This window comes from Phaenicophaeus curvirostris, chromosome 1, assembly GCF_032191515.1.
Source record: "Phaenicophaeus curvirostris isolate KB17595 chromosome 1, BPBGC_Pcur_1.0, whole genome shotgun sequence".
NCBI lineage: Eukaryota > Metazoa > Chordata > Aves > Cuculiformes > Cuculidae > Phaenicophaeus > Phaenicophaeus curvirostris.
The window spans coordinates 35,875,868-35,897,217 of NC_091392.1; the positions used below are offsets into that span (position 1 = coordinate 35,875,868).

Genomic DNA, 21,350 nt, shown 5'->3' on the forward strand with positions numbered 1-21,350 from the left:
GTCAGCAACAAGCATTTCATGCTACCACTCGCTTTACAGTGTTGGTGCATCTTTCCCTCCTGCCTACCAAGGAAGAGTGTTTAGAGGTCCCTATTCTCCTGGCAGAGGTATGCAGGAACTTGTCAGAATAGATGGTGAGAAGGAACAAGCCTGGTCATTATTTCCCTTGCCAGTAGCTGTAGGGAACTGTATAATCATTAGCTAGCTTAAAACACTGCATGGATCATGTGTTCCATGGGTCACTTCAGGCAGCAGAGTGTTTCCCAGCATCGGATTGCAAAATCAGAACCTATATAAAAGGTCAAACACATGGCAGTATTATGCTAAGATTAAGTGTGTACAGTGCATTGTTGATGTCCTGTATACACGTTCTGGCAAAGTAATTTTTTTTTTTAATAGAATCTTAGATGGTCCTGAGAACCAGATTGTATGACTGAGAAGTACAAAGGAAGGATTCAGTTTGGGACATGGGGGAAAGAGAGGAATTTTCCTTTTTACTCCAGATCTCATGATCCAATAAACCCTGGGTAAACAAGTGTGACACCACCCATCCATCATGTGTGCAAATTTACAGTATTTTTGGTTGCAGTGAGTATCATTACTAACTCTTGTAATCATTATGAATACTTGCAGGTTTTTATAAAACTGAAAGCAGCATTTTGGTCCATAGCGAATCCTACAGCTATGCAACATGTCTACATGTTCAGATGCAGGTAATCACATCTGTTCTTTCTGAACTGTCAAAAAGGCCAGATGTGAGCAAACACTGTAGAAGCTAAATAGCTTCCAAATTATGCCAAATGATGGTTTGGTATCAGTCAAGTTGGAGAACACACCAGGTAGCTGTGCTACTGTCTGCTTCTGACTGGATAGAGACGTGTTTTGAACAGTCCCACAGTCTCTCGTAATCTTACATTTTTTCAAATATACCTTCCACTTTTTAAATATTCATGTCAGCAACCCTTGCTGCTGATCAAATACACTGCAGAATTTTGTCTTAGAAGAAGCTTTATAAGCATAGGAAAACTCTTGCCCAAGCACTTGGGTCATGCTGTATAATGGTAAAAATATGAATAACTGAAGTGAGGTCGTCATCAGCCAGAATCAGAACAAAAGCCTAAAAAAGAGCAGGATGATGCTATCTCTGCAATGAATTCAGCAACTGACCGTATTAGAAGTACCACCAAGATTTACAGGATATTCCACCAGGGATAGAGGTTCTTCTGAATGTTTTCCTCTGGCTGCAACAATTACCTCTGTGTTGCTCAAGTTTGGCAATTCTCATTCAGAGCAGTTGTTCTTCAACTGGAGATCAAGGTATATGAGGTTATCTTCTCGGTCATATGGAAATGACCAGAGAGATGGATGATCCTTCCAGGATATTGTCATTTTCTGGGTGGATCTTTAGGACTTCATCCATTTTCCCAGAATATCTCAACAGCTAGTGATTTTAGTAGGTCTTCTCAGAGTGGAAATACTAGACATGAGGTATGTTTGCCTTGTGCCTTTCCGAACAGTTGCAGCCCTGCTGGAACTGTGCGTATGTAGATTGCCTCGCCCAGCCGTGTGCAGGAAGGACATCTCTTTTTGAGAGCTCAAGGCTTTCCATTATAGACGACCTGCATTTGTGGAGGTCTGTGAGATTAACGTGGCATTTCCTCAGAATGCTAAATGGGCGAAGTGCAAGAGGGGGGTTGTCCTATGCAGCACGTGAGGGAAATTGTATATAAAACTGTAACTATGAAAGTCTTTCACTTACTTTATGCGTGTTCTGCAGAGATTTCACAAAATTATAGTGGAGATCTGTTTGTGTCTGAATAAGAAATAAAGCTGTTAAGATCTGATGTATTCCATCTCCATCTGGATTCTCATTATGTTCAATTGTTTTGATTAACACTGACATCTACTAGTGGCCTCAAAATGAGTCTGGTTCTAAAATTTTCTAGTATGGTTATGTTGTTGTGTCCTTTTGCCCTTCTATTTAGTTAACCGGTGGAAGTACTTTATGAAACATAGGGTTCAAAGGGAGAAAGCAGAAAATGAGAAAAGATAGCTTTTAAACATGTGAAACAACTACCTTTAGTTTTAAGTGTTGCCAGACTCTGTATTTATTGTTTCTGTATAGTGTACTAGCCCATTGGTTTTGTTTTAATAACCTTTTACAGAACATATGTCTCAGACTTATCTGTATGCAAAGCCTTGCAGACAGGACTTGTGAATTGTAACATAAAGAATCTCCAAATGAACGCATTATTTCTTATTAACATACCCAGTGATTTTTGTGGAAAGTAGATGGCATTTTAGAAAGGCAACATCTGTGTTATCACTTAAGTTTTAATAATGCCAATAATTTTCTTTCAACAGAGGAATTCAAGGGCTCAACGATAGTTGAATTAATGAAAAAAGAAGGCACCACCCTAGGGCTTACAGTATCGGGTGGGATCGACAAGGATGGGAAACCAAGAGTATCTAACCTTCGTCAAGGAGGAATCGCTGCTAGGTAACCACATCTCAAGCCACAAAATGCATTATAAGATGTGATTGCTTCAGAAATACATACCACATCAGAAAGGTCACTAACAAATATGTGACTAGATGCATCTATAATAGCAGCCCATCAGACCAGAGAAGCTCAGAGAAATGGCAGCAGCTGGTCCCCCCCTTCCCTCAAGGCTACTCTGACAAAAGCTAGAAATACCAATGAGATATTTTAAAGTTGTCATAAGACTCATTAAGTTTCTCCTAAATTCTATGCATTTCATTTCTCTATTTTTTTTTTTTCTGTCCTTTAACAAAAATTTGAGAGAAGAAGCATAAAATACTGGTGGGGAAAAAATGAAATGGAAAAAGTAAATCTACTACTACTGTAATTTAATTTTTTTTAAAAAAATATTCTTCAGCTGGTTTTAAGATTAGAAAGAGTAAAATGATAGGTGCCGTGCTTACTACTACAGTGGAAACAAAAAAAGCTGCTATACATAAGTGAAACAAGTCAAAAGGAAAAGGTTAAGCTACATAATTCCAAGTAACTGAGCAGAACATAGGCTTTTGGTCTGTGGCCTGTCTCCTGTGAGGTTATCTGTGAAGGGAACTACTATCAAAAACTATCAATAGTTTTGGAAGCTTCCTAAGGAGAGAGAGAAAGATGGGGACATGACAAAGATGTTTTCCCAGCTCTTGTGCCCAAACCTGTCAAATCATCCAGCTCTTTTATTGTACAGCTCATTTTGTACATCAGAAATTAATAATGCAACAATGTTCATCTTTTAATATTTAACAAGCCAAGCTAGATTAAGATCTTAATATGCCACTTTCTGAAAGATCAACTTGTTTCAATCTAGAATGGAAAAATTATTTGTTACCATCACCCTACAGTTATTTAAAGGATTTAGTTAGTTTGGGCCAGCAAATCTGTCCTTAACAAAAGGAATATGTATTTTTCGTAGGAGTGACCAGCTGGATGTAGGTGACTACATCAAGTCTGTGAATGGAATCAACTTGACCAAATTTCGCCATGATGAGATCATCAGCCTGCTCAAGAATGTTGGCGAAAGGGTTGTTTTAGAAGTGGAATATGAGCTGCCTCCAGTCTGTAAGTAATAGCAGAGCAAACTGAAATGCAAAATAGCAGATGTGTTGTCAGCAGTGAGATGGCCATGGTTGGTGATCTTAATTTTTTATAGTGGCTATTTTCTTTTTTTTTTTCCTTCTGATTTATCACAGAGTGTGGAAGCAGTATGAAAGAACTGGCAGTACAGGGTGAGATGGTCTTAGAGATGCTCAGGTGTTTCAGAAGCATAAATCCAGCCAATAGCAGAGCAAAGTTGTCAACCTCCACTGTTGCTTTTACTCATTTGTTTACAGTTTTGAATACTGGGAATTAAATTAAATACATTCCAGGGCAAGAGAATCCTTCTTGTTATAATGAGTTCTTCTGAGATGAGACCAATGAATAACTGCAAGTTCTGCCTTTGCCTTTTTCTGCCTTCTCTCTGCTTGCAGCACCCTCCCTCTCTCCTAGATAAATAACATCCTTTAGGACTTTTCCAGTCTTTTCTGACATCACGTTTAAGCAACATCTTGTCTCTAGAGCAGAAGACCCAATGGGGTAGGCTATGGGGATACATAAAGCTGAAAGAGTTCTGTGACTGAAACAAGGGCTTCTCACGGAGCACGATTGTCTTCAAGATACAAGGTTATGCTGACACTGTAGTCACATAGTGCTACTGAACATCTTCCTTGCTTCATCTGTGCTTTTTCTTTTTTTCCTATGTCTGTGACTGTGTGCCTGTACAAGAAAATCAGTGGGAATTGAGGCTGTCGGATATGAAGTGAAATCTAGAGTAGTGCTGAGTTGGAAACCTGGGACCTAAAGTGAAGGAATGAGTGGCAGGTGGCTGCCTGGCACTAAGGGGGATTACACCAGCCGTACCTTTAAAAGAGCGTGTCCTCCTTCATTCTGCTCACTGGAGTGGAGAAGATATGGTTTGCTGGTGTTTGGCCAGAAAACCCTGCAGAGCCATCTAGGAAGCTCTTGTCTCCTTAAATAAAGACTTTCATCGCAACAGAAGCCAAAAAATCCATCACTCCCTTTGATGCTCGGAAAAGGATGAATTCCTCACTGCTTCCTAGCAGCTGAAGAGTTAGTCTAATTACATATTTGGCTGCTTTTATGACCTCATGACAACCACCTTAATATGTTTTGAACATTCTCTGTTGATGAATGTTGGGTTGTGGTAAGGGAACTTCATGTTCAAAAGCACAGTATGTGAGTTAAAGAAGTCAGCTGAGTTCAGAATTATTTTGCTGGAGATCTAGTTGTTTTATGAGTGTTGCTTTGCACTTATTCAAGTGGGCTTCCTTCCATTTCACCCACTTTTGCCACTCTTGTCCACTGAAAAAGGATTTTGATGTGATGAATCACAGTAGCAATCGTTAGGGGTTTTTCTGACACCATCACACAAGCATTGCTAATAAAGTTGGAAATAATTAGCTGTGTAGTTGTTCCTAGCTTGTTAGCTTCTAATGAACAAGCTAGGCACAGTGCTTTCATTAGCTGAAGTTTTCTTATAGGTCACGTGGTGAAGTCCTGGCACCTCCTTCCCTGCCTCATACATAATGAAATTCTACTGTTGTTCTCACGGGTGTCCCCTCAGAGAAAGGACTGTCGTGGTTTCAGAGTGGGGAAATGTCAGTGCTTTAATGATGGTGGATTAAATCTGGCTGCTCACTAGTAATCCCACTCTCCCTAGTACTTCCTACCCTGTCTGGCAATGTTCACAGCGGGAGCATCCAGCTGCTCTTTTCAGCATGAGCCACCTCAAAGTTTTAAACTAGAATGTGAGCCACGCCTTCCTTGCATCTACCTTTTGTTGTTGCTAAAGGTTAAAGACGTCTTACTCCTCCCAGACTGTGGCTGGGGTGGAAGGGCAGCCACCTGAGCGGTTGTTGTCCAAGTGGAAGGACACTGCATGCTGTTCCTCTCTGCTGAACTACAGGCTTTGTGTGTCCCCAGTGGAGGTTACAAGCCACACCAAACAGACTAGGAAGCCTCGATTCAGCTCACTACGTGCTGGACCACATTCAGTTGGTAGGAATGAAGGCAAAAGTTGTCGTCTTCTCCCTGTAATCATTACATTTGGGGCAGTAAAACGTTTCTAGCTGAAAAGGAACCAACCATGTAGACTTCAGTAGCGTGATTCATCTTCAAGCTGTGATAGGAACTATTGCAATACAAAGCAATGCTTTGGAGGGCCATCTTTCACCTATTTTCCTAAGGAAATGAGATATCTGTGGTTTCAGTGGGTTATTCTGGTTTCCTGCAGTAACCTTTTTAACAGAGAATTGAGAGATTCCAAAAGAAAAGTACGTTACACTATGTTTCATGGAAATAGACACTTAAGCAAGTCCCCAATCCAGGGAGTTCTCAGAGAGGCATGCAGTGCAGAGGAGACAACACTTCTTGAGGCCTCTTGTGGCCAGCAGCATACACTTCTCCAGCTGTGTAGCCTGTGGTGTCCATTGCCTCCTCAGGCTATCCAAACAATGGATGGGGAAACTGAATATTGCAGGATTGAGCACTAAAGGACATAAGTTTTCATTAGTTCTGCTGCTCATGGAACATTTATTTTGTAGGGGGAGTTTTTTAATCCTTATATGTGTTGTGCTGTTTGCAGTATCTTACTGGAAGCTGGGAAATATGCATGCATGTAATTTTGCCCAGTGTCCATTTCCCTTTGGAAAAGGGAGTTCTTACACCCTATCAAAGTTTTTACTGTAAGAGCTAATGGTAAGCTGGCTTTTGGTCACTTAACAGCAGTGGTTTCACATTCCATAAAATGGATTACCACACCCAAATGTGTTGGTTTGTGCATTAGGCTGCTCAACTCCTAACTCAACCGTGCACCACTCTCTAGTGCTTACAGAGGAAAACCTAACCCGACTAGAAGTCAAAGATATTTTACTCACTCACCAATAAGAAGAGAGCATGTTACATTTTTAAAAAGGAAAAAAGTAACAAATCCTTATGATACAGAATAACTTTTTCATCTTAATCTAGCAATCTGAGATTAGAGATACACCCTACAATCCTGGGTGTCTTGACTTCAAGTAGTAGAAATAAATGTTTTCATTGTTGAACAACCAGTTGCATAGGTAGCTTTAAGAATTTAATTTGCCATTTTTGTGTGTGTCTGTGTATTTTCACCTTTTCCAACTCTCTTCTTTACTTGTTGAAGAAGTAAAATTATGCCACAATTTAAACAGTAAGGCTCAAATTCCCTATATCTTACATGCATTTATGGCGCTATTTCCAAACTACTGGCAATTTGCGAAATATCTGTCCCAAAATTCTCTCAAAAAGAGGATGAATTATATTTAATTACAGGTCTTTTATCTGACTGTTCTGTAGTGAAGTCTTTCCAATAGCTAGCTTAAATTGGAAAAGGTGCAAATCTATCTGTTTAATTAAAAAATTATGGTAATGTAGTTTTGGAATCTATTTTTTCGTTTTCTTTTAGCTGTACAAGGATCAGGTCTCATCTTTAGAACTGTGGAAGTTACTTTACATAAAGAGGGGAACACTTTCGGATTTGTAATAAGAGGTGAGTTATTAAATTTCAACTGTCTGTATTTTTTAAATCAGAAAAGAAGCCATAAGTTCTTATGGCATAAGAAATCTTTTCAAGATTTATGTTTACAATTTGTAACTGTGATTTATGTATTACTTTTTCCATACTTTGATGTACTGCTTTTATGAACTGCTCTAATTTTTGTTTATTAAAGAACAACATTTAATGAGCCATGCCAAGAATATGATAACCTTCCTTTCATGTGAGACTAGATTCTGCTACCACAGAAATCAGCAGGAAGATTATAGTTCTTAAAAAAGACATGCATATAGTATTTGTATAAATGAGGTACGAAATCTGATTAATAGTCTGAATTGCACAACAGAAGTGCTATCACTGATTTGGAGAACAGAAAAAAACATGCAGCTGTTAAATAATATACCCCAATAATAAATTAGTAGTTTCTTCAGAGAAAACAGGGGGGTTTATTTAATATATAAATTCTGTAGTGGCTACTTATTATTCTGAGTATATGTGAAATAGGGATGTTTTTTACTCTGTGCAGCAAACATTGCAGAACAGTAAGTTTTTACATTGAGATCAGATTTGCGGGGTTAAGGTTCTAAGAAAAGGATATATACCTATTAAGAATCCTTCTGCAGAAATATTTTGTAAAGTATCATCTATACTATACAGTAGTTTGATTTTATTTAAGATAAAATTCAGTGGATATTCAAATTAATGGCTTGATTATTTTTTTATCTTTTTAGCCCATCTGTAAGTGTGTCTGCTGAAAGATTTAGACTTGCCTCTTGGAAATGAGTTTTCATAAAAAGCATAAAATGAATGTGTGCTTTCTCTCACTTTTCTCTTTCTAGGTGGAGCACATGATGACAGAAATAAATCTCGTCCTGTTGTAATAACATGTGTTAGACCTGGAGGGCCTGCTGACAGGTACAATTCATCATTCTTTGGAGCGCATGTGAAAGAGAAATGGAGAAAGATGAATTATTTGGGACAGAAGTTAGAATTAGAGTGAAGTAGATATATTCAAACCTCTTCCTTTGAAATTCATGGTTTACGCATTTAATTGTAATGATAATAACAGTAATAGGCACAGAGGCTTGGCATATCATGGTCTGTGTGAACTTTAATATGTTCCACATTTCAAGACTTTCCCATTTCCCACTTTCAAAAAATCAAACTGAAATAAGTAGAACAAGTGCCTACAAGAGGTCAGAGCATGGAGGGTTTTGCAGCCTTCAGACAACTGGTGTAGGTCTTAATTATGTTTTTTATATCTAACACCACAATCTTTTTCTCTTCAGAAAAATACTGTCGTGTGTTGGATGCTGTTGTTATTTTAAGACATTTGTACATATCTGCATGTGAGTTCACATATAGCTTGACCTGGGCAAATTCTGAGTAGAGATTCATGTTTGATCCTGATGAACTTATTTGTATGTAATACTATCATGTATGTGTATAAATAAAAAATATTCACTTTATTTGTATGTATGAATTACATATTCAAAAAAGACATTTGTGTCCTTAAACCATTAGAGAAATTTAAAGGGCAATTTATTTAAAGCAGACCGATTTTCTGGAGCTTATGTTGACATTTCAGACCTTGGAAACATGAATTGAGAAGCAAACATTTCAAGAGAGCTTTTCTCTTGTCCCTCCCTTGCTTCTCACCCTCATCTTCCTTGCTTCCTTGTTTTTCTCCCTCATTCTTGGGCTGACAACGTTAGTATTTTATTTTCTATTATATTTCTGACTATGTTACAAGATACACCTGCGAGGCAGTGTATATTTATAGCCAAATTATTTTTAGGTAAGAAGAAAAGAAAAATGGGCATACGTATTTTGCAACTTGTTTCTTCACCCACATCTTTGCACCTCGTATTTATTTTTAAGAAAGTATCAGGGAAGGAGGTGTTTACAAGTGAAACAGGAGTTGTGTGGATAAGGCAGAAAGAAAGCATATGTTGAAGCAGAAGTTATACCTAGTTGCAATTTAACATGACTTGATTATTTAGCTATGCGTTAAGCCATTTTCCAGTTGCTGACTTTACAATTAAAGCTCTTCCCTTTCCTCTGAGCCCTCTGCATGTTCTCACTGTCAAAGTAAATGTTAAATATTAAGGAAAGAGATGTGGATATCAGGGAGGGTGAGAGGGAATCACTTTACATAAAAATGGTATTATCTCCAAATTAATTTTTCTTCTATTAATGAAGATCATTCGTTTACTCTTCCTTCAGAGAGGGCACAATCAAACCCGGGGACAGGCTTCTGAGTGTTGATGGTATCCGACTGCTGGGAACCACACATGCTGAAGCCATGAGTATTCTCAAACAATGTGGACAGGAGGCGACTCTGCTGGTTGAATACGACGTCTCAGTGATGGGTAGGTTGAGAAGTGGGGCTTTAGTTCTGGCGAATATCTGTGATGTTTTGCTGCCTGTTCTTGATGAGCTATTTTAGAAGTGATTGTGACCTGTTACGCTCTTAGTAGCACTGCTGTTCCCTTCTGCATCGTATCATTAATTTCAGGTTCATAAGGAGGTGAGCAGTATTTTACTGTAATTTAGCATTCTGACATTTCATGGTTTGCAGAGTGAAACCATAGTGTAGATTGTAGCAAAGTAACTTTTCCAGTCACTAGTTTATAATAAAGGTTAATGAAGTGTAAGCACTTCTATGTCACACAAAAGAGGGGTTTACTTGCTCTAAGAGGAATTCTTTTGTCTTTTGCCTGTGCTGCTAGATGGCCAAGGCATTATTAAAAAGTCACAAAACCACCACATAGAAAAGAACAGGGAAGAGAAAACTTTTTAAGAAATGCAGAGGTGGCAAATTTTGTTTTGAAAAATGAGCTTACGCTTTAAACAAACTTTGATTGAACTCACTGAAGATACAGGAGGTTTTTTTGGAAAGTCAAGGATTTGGGATTGAGTTATTTCCATTTGTTTGGGTAGTTGTCATATTACCTCCATTTTTGCAAGATGCAGAAAATTCATGGCATCAAGAAATAGAAATACTACCAGTCACACTGAATATTTCTTCTCTGTTTGGGGATCTTTCTCTTCTTTTTCTTCTCAGTTCCACAGCCAGATTTCTAGCCTAGCAGTAATGTGGCCTCATAGGAATTTGTGAAATAGCACTGTCAAACTTCAAAGCCTTTGAAAAGATTAATACATAGAATAATAATACCAGGTATTTGTTTATTCTGGGACTTCCCTCTTTGTTCTCCAAGACACAGATTTATTTTTTTATTATAATAAATCTTTCTGTTTCCTTAACTATCAAGAATAGAGTGATAGGTTTGTACAGTGTCTGGCAGGCCCGCTGGACTGTCACACAAGGTTCGTATCTGAAAAGGTACAGACAGCTCAGCATGTGGGTAGGAAATCCCCATGTAGAAAATAGAAATGCAAGCAATCTTTAACCGAAAGAGAACTAGAACTTAAGTGTTGTCATTTATTTCTTCTTTTTCTTTGGAAGATGACAGATGACCAAAATCTATCAATCATCACAGTTTAATCCATATTCTTTATGATTCTATATTCTAAGAGTGAGATTTCGTTGGAAAATAAAGAACTCGTAGCTTTACACAGATGAAGCTCCCAGCAAGGCTTTCATGTCAGGGAAAACTTCTATCTCCATTCTTCTTTATACTCCAGGGAACCAGCTTCATTTTCACTGAGGATCTTCTAGAAGTCTTTGCAGGTTAGCATGAGGACAAAAACACAAGATGAGAAGCTCTGTTGTGTTCTAAATTGCAGGTTGTTTAAGGCAGGAGTCTTCTTTTCCATGTTATCTGGATAGAGCTCAGTGCAGGAGCGTACAGATCTTGGTTAGAAATTGCAAGCTTGTAACTGTACAAGCAGTACCTACCAGTCAATCTCTTCATGTCATTCTCTCTCCAAATAAACTGTGCTATCTCCATTTGTTCTCACTAACAAATCTGGATTTATTATTCCTGTCTTCCTGGCAATGAATGTGTTATCTTATGGAAACATAGGAAGGTAGAAGAACTTGAGACTTGAGGAGTCAGAAAGAAGAAACGAAAAGGGAATCGGACACTGGGAAATGTATGGGATGGTAGTCCTGCAGTGTCTGCAGGAAGAAATAAGGAGGGATCCACTAGGCTCTCTTTCTAATGCATTATGATTTTGTTAGGTTTTATCTTGTCCCTAGTAGGTTTTGATTTTTTCCAGTTTGTATGTCCTGCATAGTTTTCTGGCAGTGGTGTGAAAAATTCTGTTGGGAAGCTTTCTTTACTTCTTGCTGTTCTGTTATGGGCATGGTGCAAAGGCTGGAAATCACACATCCTAATGCATCGATTCCTGGTTTATGAAAACCATGCTGATTTCAATCTTCACTTACTTCTGCTCAAGAGCAGTGAAGTCAAAGTTGGGAAGATGTGAAAGGAAGACTATGAGCCATGAAGAGAAATTTAGGAATTATAGAAATGTTAACTTTGTTCCCCAGCTCCTTTGTTACTGTCACGGCAAGCTATTTGTAACACCATCTTAGAGCTGATGTGAATATGAAAATACACTGAAACAAGAGGAAGAGCATTGAATAAGGTGGCTTATTAATAACTGATGCTTGGAACTAGTTTAGTTGGTTAGTCTGCTGAGAAGGAGCAGCAATCCAAAAGTCCAGTGCATTTTCTAGGGCTCTTCTGGTATAAATTTTCAGTAGAATATCTTAATCCTATAGATATGATTGTACCATTACTTGCTTTAATATTTTCTCTTCTGTTAGCAGGTGGTTACATCCTGAAAAGTAGTATTCCATGTGACCAGAACTGGAAAGAGCCATAAAATGTATTCTGATAGCATGAAATTGGAACTTGATTTGAAAAGGTTACACTAGATGAGGAAAATAATCCCAAACTATTTTTCAGCTACAGTCCTGCAGTGTGTAACTGAATTTTTATACTCCTGTAAGCATAAGTTCTTTCAAAGGTGCTATATTTCTCAAAGTTTAGTTCCTTCACTAGAAATCTTCAAGAGGTCACCTGGGAAGCTTGTACATTTTGATTGTTTCTGGAACACAGACAAACTGGAGTAAAAAAAGCACCAAAGGGTTCTGTACAGGGTAATTAAGTGTGGATGTAATGTTGGAGATATGGCTAGCCTCCCTGAATTCTCAGATTACACTTGTACTTGCTGAAATAAATTCTGAAGTATCCTGCTCAACTGGGTCCTAGGAAATAAACTTGTCAATTCAGCTTCTTGGAAGAGGTATTGTTAGCATGTTGGATATTTTTTTCTGCTGGAAATGTTTCCAGGTTGGTCTGTGGAGTATGCTGCTGTATAGTTTCAAAGAGACTTTGAAATAGCAGGAGTTTGGAAGTACCAAGGTAATCCCTGCTGAAAACAAAAAAACATAGTTTCTGTGAACATATTTTATAACCTGATAAAAGTTACATTTGAAGTTGTGGAGGTAGCAGTCTTTCCAATGTCTTTCTTTTTTTCCAAAACACCTCCTCCAATCATGTAGCAGTGTGGTTGCTTACACGCCTTGTTGAATTTAGAGGAAATTACTTGCATTTTTTAATTTTGTGAAGCTTTAATAATGCTGTGCTTCAGTGGTAGCAGGATAGATGGATATGGTGACTTGCCTTACACGCAGCTGTGTGGAAGTAGTATAAGCTTTGTGAGCTTTATCACTTTTCTTTGTTGTCCTTAGACCTGAAGTATTGAATCTTTATAGTCATGTGAATCATCTTGTTTTCACCCAGTGGTGGGAGAGATCTGAATATTGCAGTTCTCTGTGCTGTATGACTACACCAGTGACCCTCGTGTTGTGGAGAGGAAGGAGCAGAGGCAGGGTGGTGGCTATCAGTGAGTTGCTACCACTACCATAATAATTTTGCAGCCTGAATCATTTCCTGTGGCAACCAAACAGCAAATACTAATACCAAGCTATAAAGTTAGGCTGAGAAGACTGAAGTTCTCACTGTTTGGCAGTGGGCTGGGTGAAGTGTCCTAACGAGCTGCTCATAGCTTGAAAGCTCTAGGCCAGGCATCCTGAGTTAGAGTGCAAATGAGGATTAGAAGGCAATGGTACTAACAGGCTGCAAACAGAGCCCCTGCAAACACTGCCCCTGTCTCAAATAGGAAAGAAAAATGTATCGCTACATTTATTTGGAAACACAGCAAGTGCAGTTTTGCTTTAGGTTTTCCAAAATCTGCTGTGATGCTACTGGGTTCTCTGTTGTCTCTGTAATTGGGGTTACATCTGCTTGGGTAGTCTTCCACGTTTACTCTGAAAGGGAGCATTCAGAAAAGTTCAGTGGCTACTCTGAGTTTAAATTCTGACCTATAATATTTTTATGTAATCTGCTTTTTAAATCTTGGATATTGTTGCTGAGTTAATCTTTGAATCAGGGATACTGTGGTTAAAGAGAACTATTAGCTGTTTGGCACAAAAGTAAGCTTTTGTTAGCTATTTTCATCTGAGAGACATCTTTCTCTCGCATCTCTTCACTGAGTGTTTCTTAGTTCAAGCTACTCTATGGTCTTCAGGAATGAAGGAATGTCTTGCACATTCGAATTCCATGTTTCTCTGGCTTCTTTAGCAGGTCTGACACTTATTTGAGCCAGAATAGATTTGCTGGAGTCTGGCACCCTGTAACTGTTCTCTGCAAAACAGTTATGGTCAGCTTGTTTCATAGTCCCAAGTTACCAGAGTCACCTGGACATAGAACTAACTGGCCACCTTTAGCTAGACCATCACCCTGAATTTTCTGAACTCAATGTCTACCACTGATAGAACTTTCTAGAAAGGGAATTATTCATGCAGTCATTTCCTAGTAAATCTGACAGCAGTTTAACAAAAACTGTCCAAGCAATTTGCCCAAACCAATCAGTCAACCAAAACCAAAATACTGTAAGTATTTTATAAGAATACATTTAAAGAAATGTGCCTCACCCTTCAGTAATTCTACCTGGCAAGAAGGTAATCTCTGATCCAGTGTAGACTTTCAGCAATTTCTGTAAGACAAGAAATATAGGGGAAAAAACCCAAAACTTATGGGCTGCCCCTTAAGTTTCATAAAGCAGTATTACTCAAGCTTATCTAGAGCAGTGGAGACCTTTAAGAGCTATGAAGTTTTACAAGACTAAGGAACAGGAGCTCCAGAGATTGCAAGGACAGACTCAAGATCCTCATAAACCTTATAAATGTTGCAAGACCTTGAAAGTTAAAGGAAAGTCAAGCAGCCTGTAGGATTCCACACTGCCTTTATCCTACTGTTTCTTTGTAAACTTAAAATTAACATTTCCTTTGTCTCTTACAAGTCTTTGACAGAACGGATAGGTAGCATACTCTAGCGTTTGACTGCAACTGCAGGTCTCCTGGCTGTCACAGAGCAACAGACCGAGTTCCCTTGAAATTCTAAATATGAATTAGTTACTTAAACCTTTAAAGAACACTTCCTCTCTTATGTTGCTTCAGAGACAGATTGAATGAAAATTCATGTGTAAAGCAAAGGTCACAGTCGCTGTTTTAGTTGAAGCATTACCCTACTTTAAATACGGCTACACAAACACATACACAAATTATGCTAGAAGACAATGTTTGAAGTCAAAAAGTTGAGCATGCCCGTTGGGAAATGTCAGGATTGAGATTTTCTGCTTAGCCTCTGACCAGCTAGGTGTGCTTGCAATGCAGGCATAAGACCTGCAGGAGTGATAATAATCTATTTATGCAGCTATTAATTTTGAATTTTCTTTCTGTCTTCCATATGTGACCACAGGCTTATCAAAGGCACTGCCCAGATCTTTGTCTGAATGCTAAGTTATCAATTTCCTGGTGGTTATTTCCAGAGGCCCTTCTCCTGCCACAGTTTGAGTGCTTCAGGCAATATGCAGATGTCAAGGAGAAAACCTCTGTGCCCCAAGGTCATTCCAAACGTAGTGGCTCTTTCTTAAGGCAGAAGATGACATAGACATCTCTCTCTCTCTAACAGTTCCAGAAATATTCACTCACAACGTAAAACGTGGGATTTTTTGTCTCTTCTGGAGGCCAATGCATGATTCACATTCATGCTGTGCAAACCATGCAGATGTTTAAATCCACATGCTATGCATGTTAGTCTCTCATCTTACTGTACAAGTTCCTTGTTTTCAAACACACTGTTTGTGTTTTCTGCTGTCAGTGCCAAATGCCTGCATCAGGGACATTACTATGAACTGACAGTCAGGCGTGGATGTATTCAATAACTAAGTTTTCTCTCTGTAGTGCTAGCTTGTTAGGATTTCATCTAGCGAAAGATATATGTTTCAGGATATTACTTATCCTTGGCACAAATAAAGGCTTTTTCCTTCAGAGAAGTCTGAGGCTTGTGATTTTTTTCTGCCAATGAGTTTTCTGGCTTTCAGGACTGTGTTTTTCCAACAAGTTGGGGGTTATTGCTTTTAACCCTTCATCTCTCATGCTGCTACTAAACAGAACGTGATGACCTCACTGTGTCTCATCATGAGCCTGTAAGAGGATTTATATCTAGCTGTCAGGCATCAGTTCCTGCTTGCTTACCTGCTTTAATCAACTCTGTTTACCCCACTTAAAAGGAAGATAAATATCTTTTAAACATTTTCTGAGATAAATGGGTAGCATGGAAACCTAAGGTGTAAATAGGTGTTATGATTTAAAAAAAACCCCACAGCATTTTGGGCTGGCAAATTCATTAGTACTTTGTGTGATGAAAAGATACTGCTGCTGACTGCTGACAGCAAAACAAGAAAATACTTGCAATTAGTGAGCAATATAGTTTAAATGTCTTTTTCAACCTTTACAGAAATTATGACTGAAAAAGAAATTGATACTTCAAAGCAGCACTCAAGTGACTACTCCATGCTGACCTTCTCCTTCTTGCTGTTCCCTCCTTATGCCTTACACATTTACCACCTAAATCATTCATTGCCAGCCCCTTCAAAACTTACAGGACTTTGTCTTGTAGATAGGACAGTTGTTTCATCATGAGGACTTTTGAGTAGTGAAAGAGGGTGGAATGAGGCCTTGTAAGAAAATAGTATTTCTCTATCTAGTGGTATCACTGTGTTGCATAAGCAGCTGTCAGTTTGTCCTTTCCCAATATTTGTGTGGGCTTAGAACCTTAACAGTGTTAACACGTTTTCATGTACCACTACCTAGGTTCATCAGAGGGAAAAAAAATTATATATGACATTAAGTCATAGAATCATAGAATAACCAGGTTGGAAGAGACCCACCGGATCATCGAGTCCAACCATTCCTATCAAACACTAAACCATGCCCCTCAGCACCTCGTCCACCTGTGCCTTAAACACCTCCAGGGAAAGTGACTCAACCACCTCCCTGGGCAGCCTGTTCCAGTGCCCAATGACCCTTTCTGTGAAGAATTTTTTCCTAATGTCCAGCCTGAACCTCCCCTGGCGGAGCTTGAGGCCATTCCCTCTTGTCCTGTCCCCTGTCACTTGGGAGAAGAGGCCAGCACCCTCTTCTCTACAACCTCCTTTCAGGTAGTCATAGAGCGCAAAGTCTGTGCCCAAATAGTTCCTCAGAAGAGTGAGAACCATGAAGCCCACCAGTCAGCTCCCTGTTAGCCAGGTTATCAGACTAGCTGTCCAGCACAGCACACAGGTGCTTCCTGGGGCCCAGAAAAGACTTGAGAGACATGTGACCAGCAGGTTTTAAAGGTGTTTGCTGATCGTGGAGAACTGTGAAGGTTCAGGATCCCATGTTCCTTCCTGTCCATTTCATGCAAGCGTGATGATTTTTCCTCTATTCTTTGTTGTTACCCTGTTCCTAGCTGCATTACTGTCTTTTTTTTTTCCCAGCAGCTATTTGAATTTCCTTTTCTTACAGACCTAGTTTGAGTCTTCTTTTCTAGAATCCCCAACATACTATTCCCTCTCCTTACAGCCCAGTTTTTTCTTCTGTCTTTTGCCAAGTAAGGAAGGCTTAGGTAATTTTCCAGTACATTTCTCTCACATTGCTGATTTCCCTCCATAAAGGCCTTTTGCCATTTTCATGCTTGTCCTCTTTTAGCCCTTTCTCCTGTTTCTGTCTCTTAGTAAACCATTCCCTAGTTTCTTACGCTGCAGCTACTTTTCAGATCAATCACCTTCTCACCTCAGTTCCTCCTCTTCTTGTCTAAAATGTTCTACTCTTTCCTCCTCCTGACTCTTGTTTTAATTCTCTGTGCCAGATCTGTCAGGTAATGAAGACACAGAGAAGACACGATTTTTCAATATAAGGCCTACAGAATTTCCTGTGCGGGGGCAGTGTGGTTTTCCCTAATGATGCTTTCAGACACAGCTGACCTGTTTCAGTTCAGATAACTAAGGCAAGATAAAAACTACATCTTGGGAGAGGAAACCATTGTAAGGAAAAGAATCACACCAAGATGTTAGAACTGTGTCGAGGTTTTAAGTTGTAAGCAGTTTAAATCAAGATGTTTTAATGAGAGAATTCTACGATTCCCAGGTATATTTGCCGGTCATGGTTTAACCTCAGCCAACGACTAAACCCCATGCAGCCACTCTCTCTTCCCCCACTAGGTGGGATGTGGGAGAGTAGTGGAAGGGTAATCGTAAGAAAATTTGTAGGTTGAGATAAAAACAATTAAATAGGTAAAGCAAAAGCTGTGTACACCAGCAAAGTAAAACCAGGAATTCATTCACTACTTCCCATTGGCAGGCAGGTGTTCAGCCATCTCCAGCAAAGCAGGTACCACATGTAGTGGTTGCTTGAGAAGACAAATGTCATTACTCCAAACACTCTCCTTTCCCTCCCTCCTCCTTTCTTATTCTTCCCCCAGCTCTATATACGGAGCATGACATCACATGGTATGGAGCCTGGAGAAGAGGAGGCTGAGGGGAGACCTCATTGCTCTCTATAACTACCTGAAAGGACGTTGTGGAGAGGAGGGAGCTGGCCTCTTCTCCCAAGTGACAGGGGACAGGACAAGAGGGAATGGCCTCAAGCTCCGCCAGGGGAGGTTCAGGCTGGACATTAGGAAAAAATTCTTCACAGAAAGGGTCCTTGGGCACTGGAACAGGCTGCCCAGGGAGGTGGTTGATTCACCTTCCCTGGAGGTGTTTAAGGCATGGGTGGACGAGGTGCTGAAGGACATGGTTTAATGTTTGTTAGGAATGGTTGGACTCCATGATCTGGTGGGTCTCTTCCAACCTGGTGATTCTGTGATTCTATGAATATCCTTTTGGTCAGTTAAGGTCAGCTGTCCCAGCTGTGTCCCATTCTCCCCAGCTGCTTCAGCAGAAAAGCCTTTGACTCTGTATAAGTTCTGCACAGCAGTAACGAAAACCTCTGTTTCCAGCACAAATCCAAAACCCAGACCCATACTAGCTACTGTGAAGTAAATTAACTCTAACCCAGCCAAAGCAATCACATTGCCGTCTCAAATTTTTTTTCTGTGTCTAGTTGTGATTTGTTGCTGCAGTTTGATAGCTGTGTTGCTGGTAGATAATTACAGAAAGGAGGAGTTGTCGTGTTTTACAAGGATTTCATAAATCTTACAAATACTTCTTTTTTTTTTTTTACAAACTTCTTGATCATCCCTAAAGAGAAATAAATGGAGTTTAGCTGCACCATATAAGTTACAAATGACTCTAGCAGGTCCAATTAACATTTCTCTCTAGTGCTTTTGAAACCGTGGCCTCATTAAAAATAGCTTAATAAACATTGCTTTTTATGGGAGAAAAAAAACTGTAAAGGTGACATGAGATGTCCCTGTAACAGAAAAATAAAAATACAATTTTATTGTCATAAATAACTAGGAAAGAGTTGTAGGGGGGTGAGGTATTATCTTCCAAGTTCCACTTATATGAAAATATTCTGTGTTTTACTTACTGGGTACTGAGAATAATGGACAAATTTGTCTTCAAAGACTTGTCAAGAAGGTAAAATCTGTACTTGGATGCTTTTAGTCTAGTGTACAATTAAAAAATCAGTCTGATATGTCTAATGTATATAATGATGGGCATTCATTAAAGTCGAGCCTTCCTAATCTAACCTCCCATCTCTTCACAAAGCACGTGGTCTGAATTTCTTACATGCTAATTCAAGGGTGTGCATCCTCAAATGGAGGCAGCCTCTGCCTATTAACCATAAGCTATTGTGTTTCTTTTACTAACTGTTTAAAAACAAACGATGGAAATAGGAGATTGTTGTAACATCCTCTCCTATTCACCATCCAAGCTCCAAGCAAGTGGAGGGAAGGAGCAAATAACCCTCCTATCTATTTAGTAAAAGGTAGGAAAAAGGGAAATCAAATCTTTCCACTTTGCACAAGGGCTATCCAGATGTGCAGTGAAATGCAGTGTGAAAGAGAACCACCATCTCTGCTACATGCTTATACCTCTGGTCAGCTGGAAGTTAGTCAAGAGGTCTTTCAGTAAGTTGGTTTACCTATTACTTAGCATGCTGGTCAACAGCGGACTACAGTGATAATAAAGTATCCTGATTTTTGCTGGTCTGAAAAAAAAAGGAGCAGGTAGCTGACGTATTTAAATTCAGAGTGCAGGTGTGAAAGTTTTACAAAGAGGATGATAATTAAGCTTCTGGGAGATTAAAGGATCTTCTGCATGTGCCATGCAATTCAATGCAAGAGAAACCCTGTAACCAGAAAAAAAATCCAATTAAAGAAGAAATCAGCCTTGGATATGGTTTAGTGGCACTGCAGTCATCCAGGAGACTAAGGAATAAGGGACAGATTCAGTTGTCTTTATATTAGAGAGAACTTGGGCTGTGACCCCAGAAGCTGTCTCTAAAAGGGCCTGTCTCTAAGGAACTAACAGGAGCAGCAACGGCTCCACTCCAGAGAGAGGAAAACACTAAATGTCTCCCAAGGCTTTCCCTGAGGAAGGTGTTTAAAACATCTAGAACCAAACTACTCCATCATCTGGATGTTTTTTCATCATTATGACACACCCAGACTGTGACTGGCAGTCAGATCATTTCCTGGAACATTTGTACTGGGCATAAGCTAAGAGGTTAAATTGGGATGCAGCAGGTCAGATTTTCATCCCTTTACACTAAGGTTCAAGGTTCATTCACCATTTTGCAGAACAGTTGAGCTAAAAAATGATAGGGTTTAAGCACAAATATTTTTAGGTATTTTGCCTGAATATGAACTGCCTCAGTTAATGATGTTCAGTGCAAAACAGGTGTGAACAAGATCTGAAGCAGATCCTGTGAGATATATACTGCCCAGAGAAGACAGTTCTAATGCCTGTAAGCTGGAAGCATGGGTATGGAAAAAAATTAATATCTAACCAGAAAGAGGTTATCTTGAAATCAACATAGTTACTCAAATTAATTGCCACATCTTGCAACATGATTTTGCTACACAGAATTATACTTCCAATGATGTTGCTTAGCTGTACACTGAGTGAAATGTTATGTTCTCTGTGCATTTGCTTTTCCAACCACATTCCACTACAGTAATTTTAAACACGCATAATAACTTGTCTTTGCATCTTTTTCCTAAACACATGATTACCATGCTTTGTTCACTTCGAGAGATCATTTCATAGCCTATGAACTCAGAATCTACTAGAGTGTTTTGGGGAAACAGTATTGATAAAAATTGCTCTATATTAGTCTATGTTCAGTCAAAAAATCATTGGAATTTTCTTTTGTTTAATCAATTCATTGGTGATTCACATTAGTGGTGTTTGACCTGTGAGTCTCATGATTTTCATTTGTAAGGAAACTGGCCAGAATATTCCAATAGCTATTATTGATTGGTCATGTTGCTATTTCAATGTAGATGCTGGAGGACCCTAGCAAAACAATGTTTCTGTGATAATTGAACATGCACCCAAAATAAGCCCAAGGCAAGCACCTGACTGCAGATTTCATTTAAATCATGCATGTTTTCTTCTTGGAAAAGGAGTGCGGCAGTGGTTTTATGAAGAGTACTTGGCTAGCCAGTTCACCAGTTTCATCTTTAATTGCAGTTCTGACACTAGCACAAAAGTCATGGCTCACTGCAGCTAAAGAAAGAGAGCTGAGCCCTCCTGAAGGGATGAATAATGAAGGATATGACAGCTTCCCAAAGTTACAGGTAAAGCTGTGGCAAGCTGAGGTCTCTTCCTTCCTCTTATGTGCCTCCAGGTATTTCTTCCCCGGCTGATAAAATTGAATTTTTACATGCAGAACCCACAGGAGTATAAAAGCACTCTTTCTTGAAAGTCAGTCAAGTCATGTGGTGACCCAGACCCTCAGGTTACCTGCATGAAACTGGGAGCAGA

At 39.3% G+C, this 21,350-nt stretch overlaps 1 protein-coding gene across 13 annotated transcripts in view; it reads left to right on the plus strand.

The window, feature by feature from the left end:
• The window catches only part of GRIP1 (glutamate receptor interacting protein 1), a 334,393-nt gene that overhangs the window by 251,230 nt on the left and 61,813 nt on the right, over positions 1-21,350 (plus strand). For 12 of the 13 annotated variants that reach the window (XM_069852618.1, XM_069852663.1, XM_069852679.1 and 9 more), the window contains 5 exons: positions 2,365-2,500; positions 3,447-3,592; positions 7,020-7,103; positions 7,949-8,024; positions 9,336-9,481. In XM_069852618.1, coding sequence (XP_069708719.1) covers positions 2,365-2,500; positions 3,447-3,592; positions 7,020-7,103; positions 7,949-8,024; positions 9,336-9,481 — 588 coding nt within the window. Of the gene's footprint in view, positions 1-633; positions 714-2,364; positions 2,501-3,446; positions 3,593-7,019; positions 7,104-7,948; positions 8,025-9,335; positions 9,482-21,350 lie in introns of all 13 variants that reach the window. The other variant, XM_069852670.1, reaches the window with a different exon arrangement.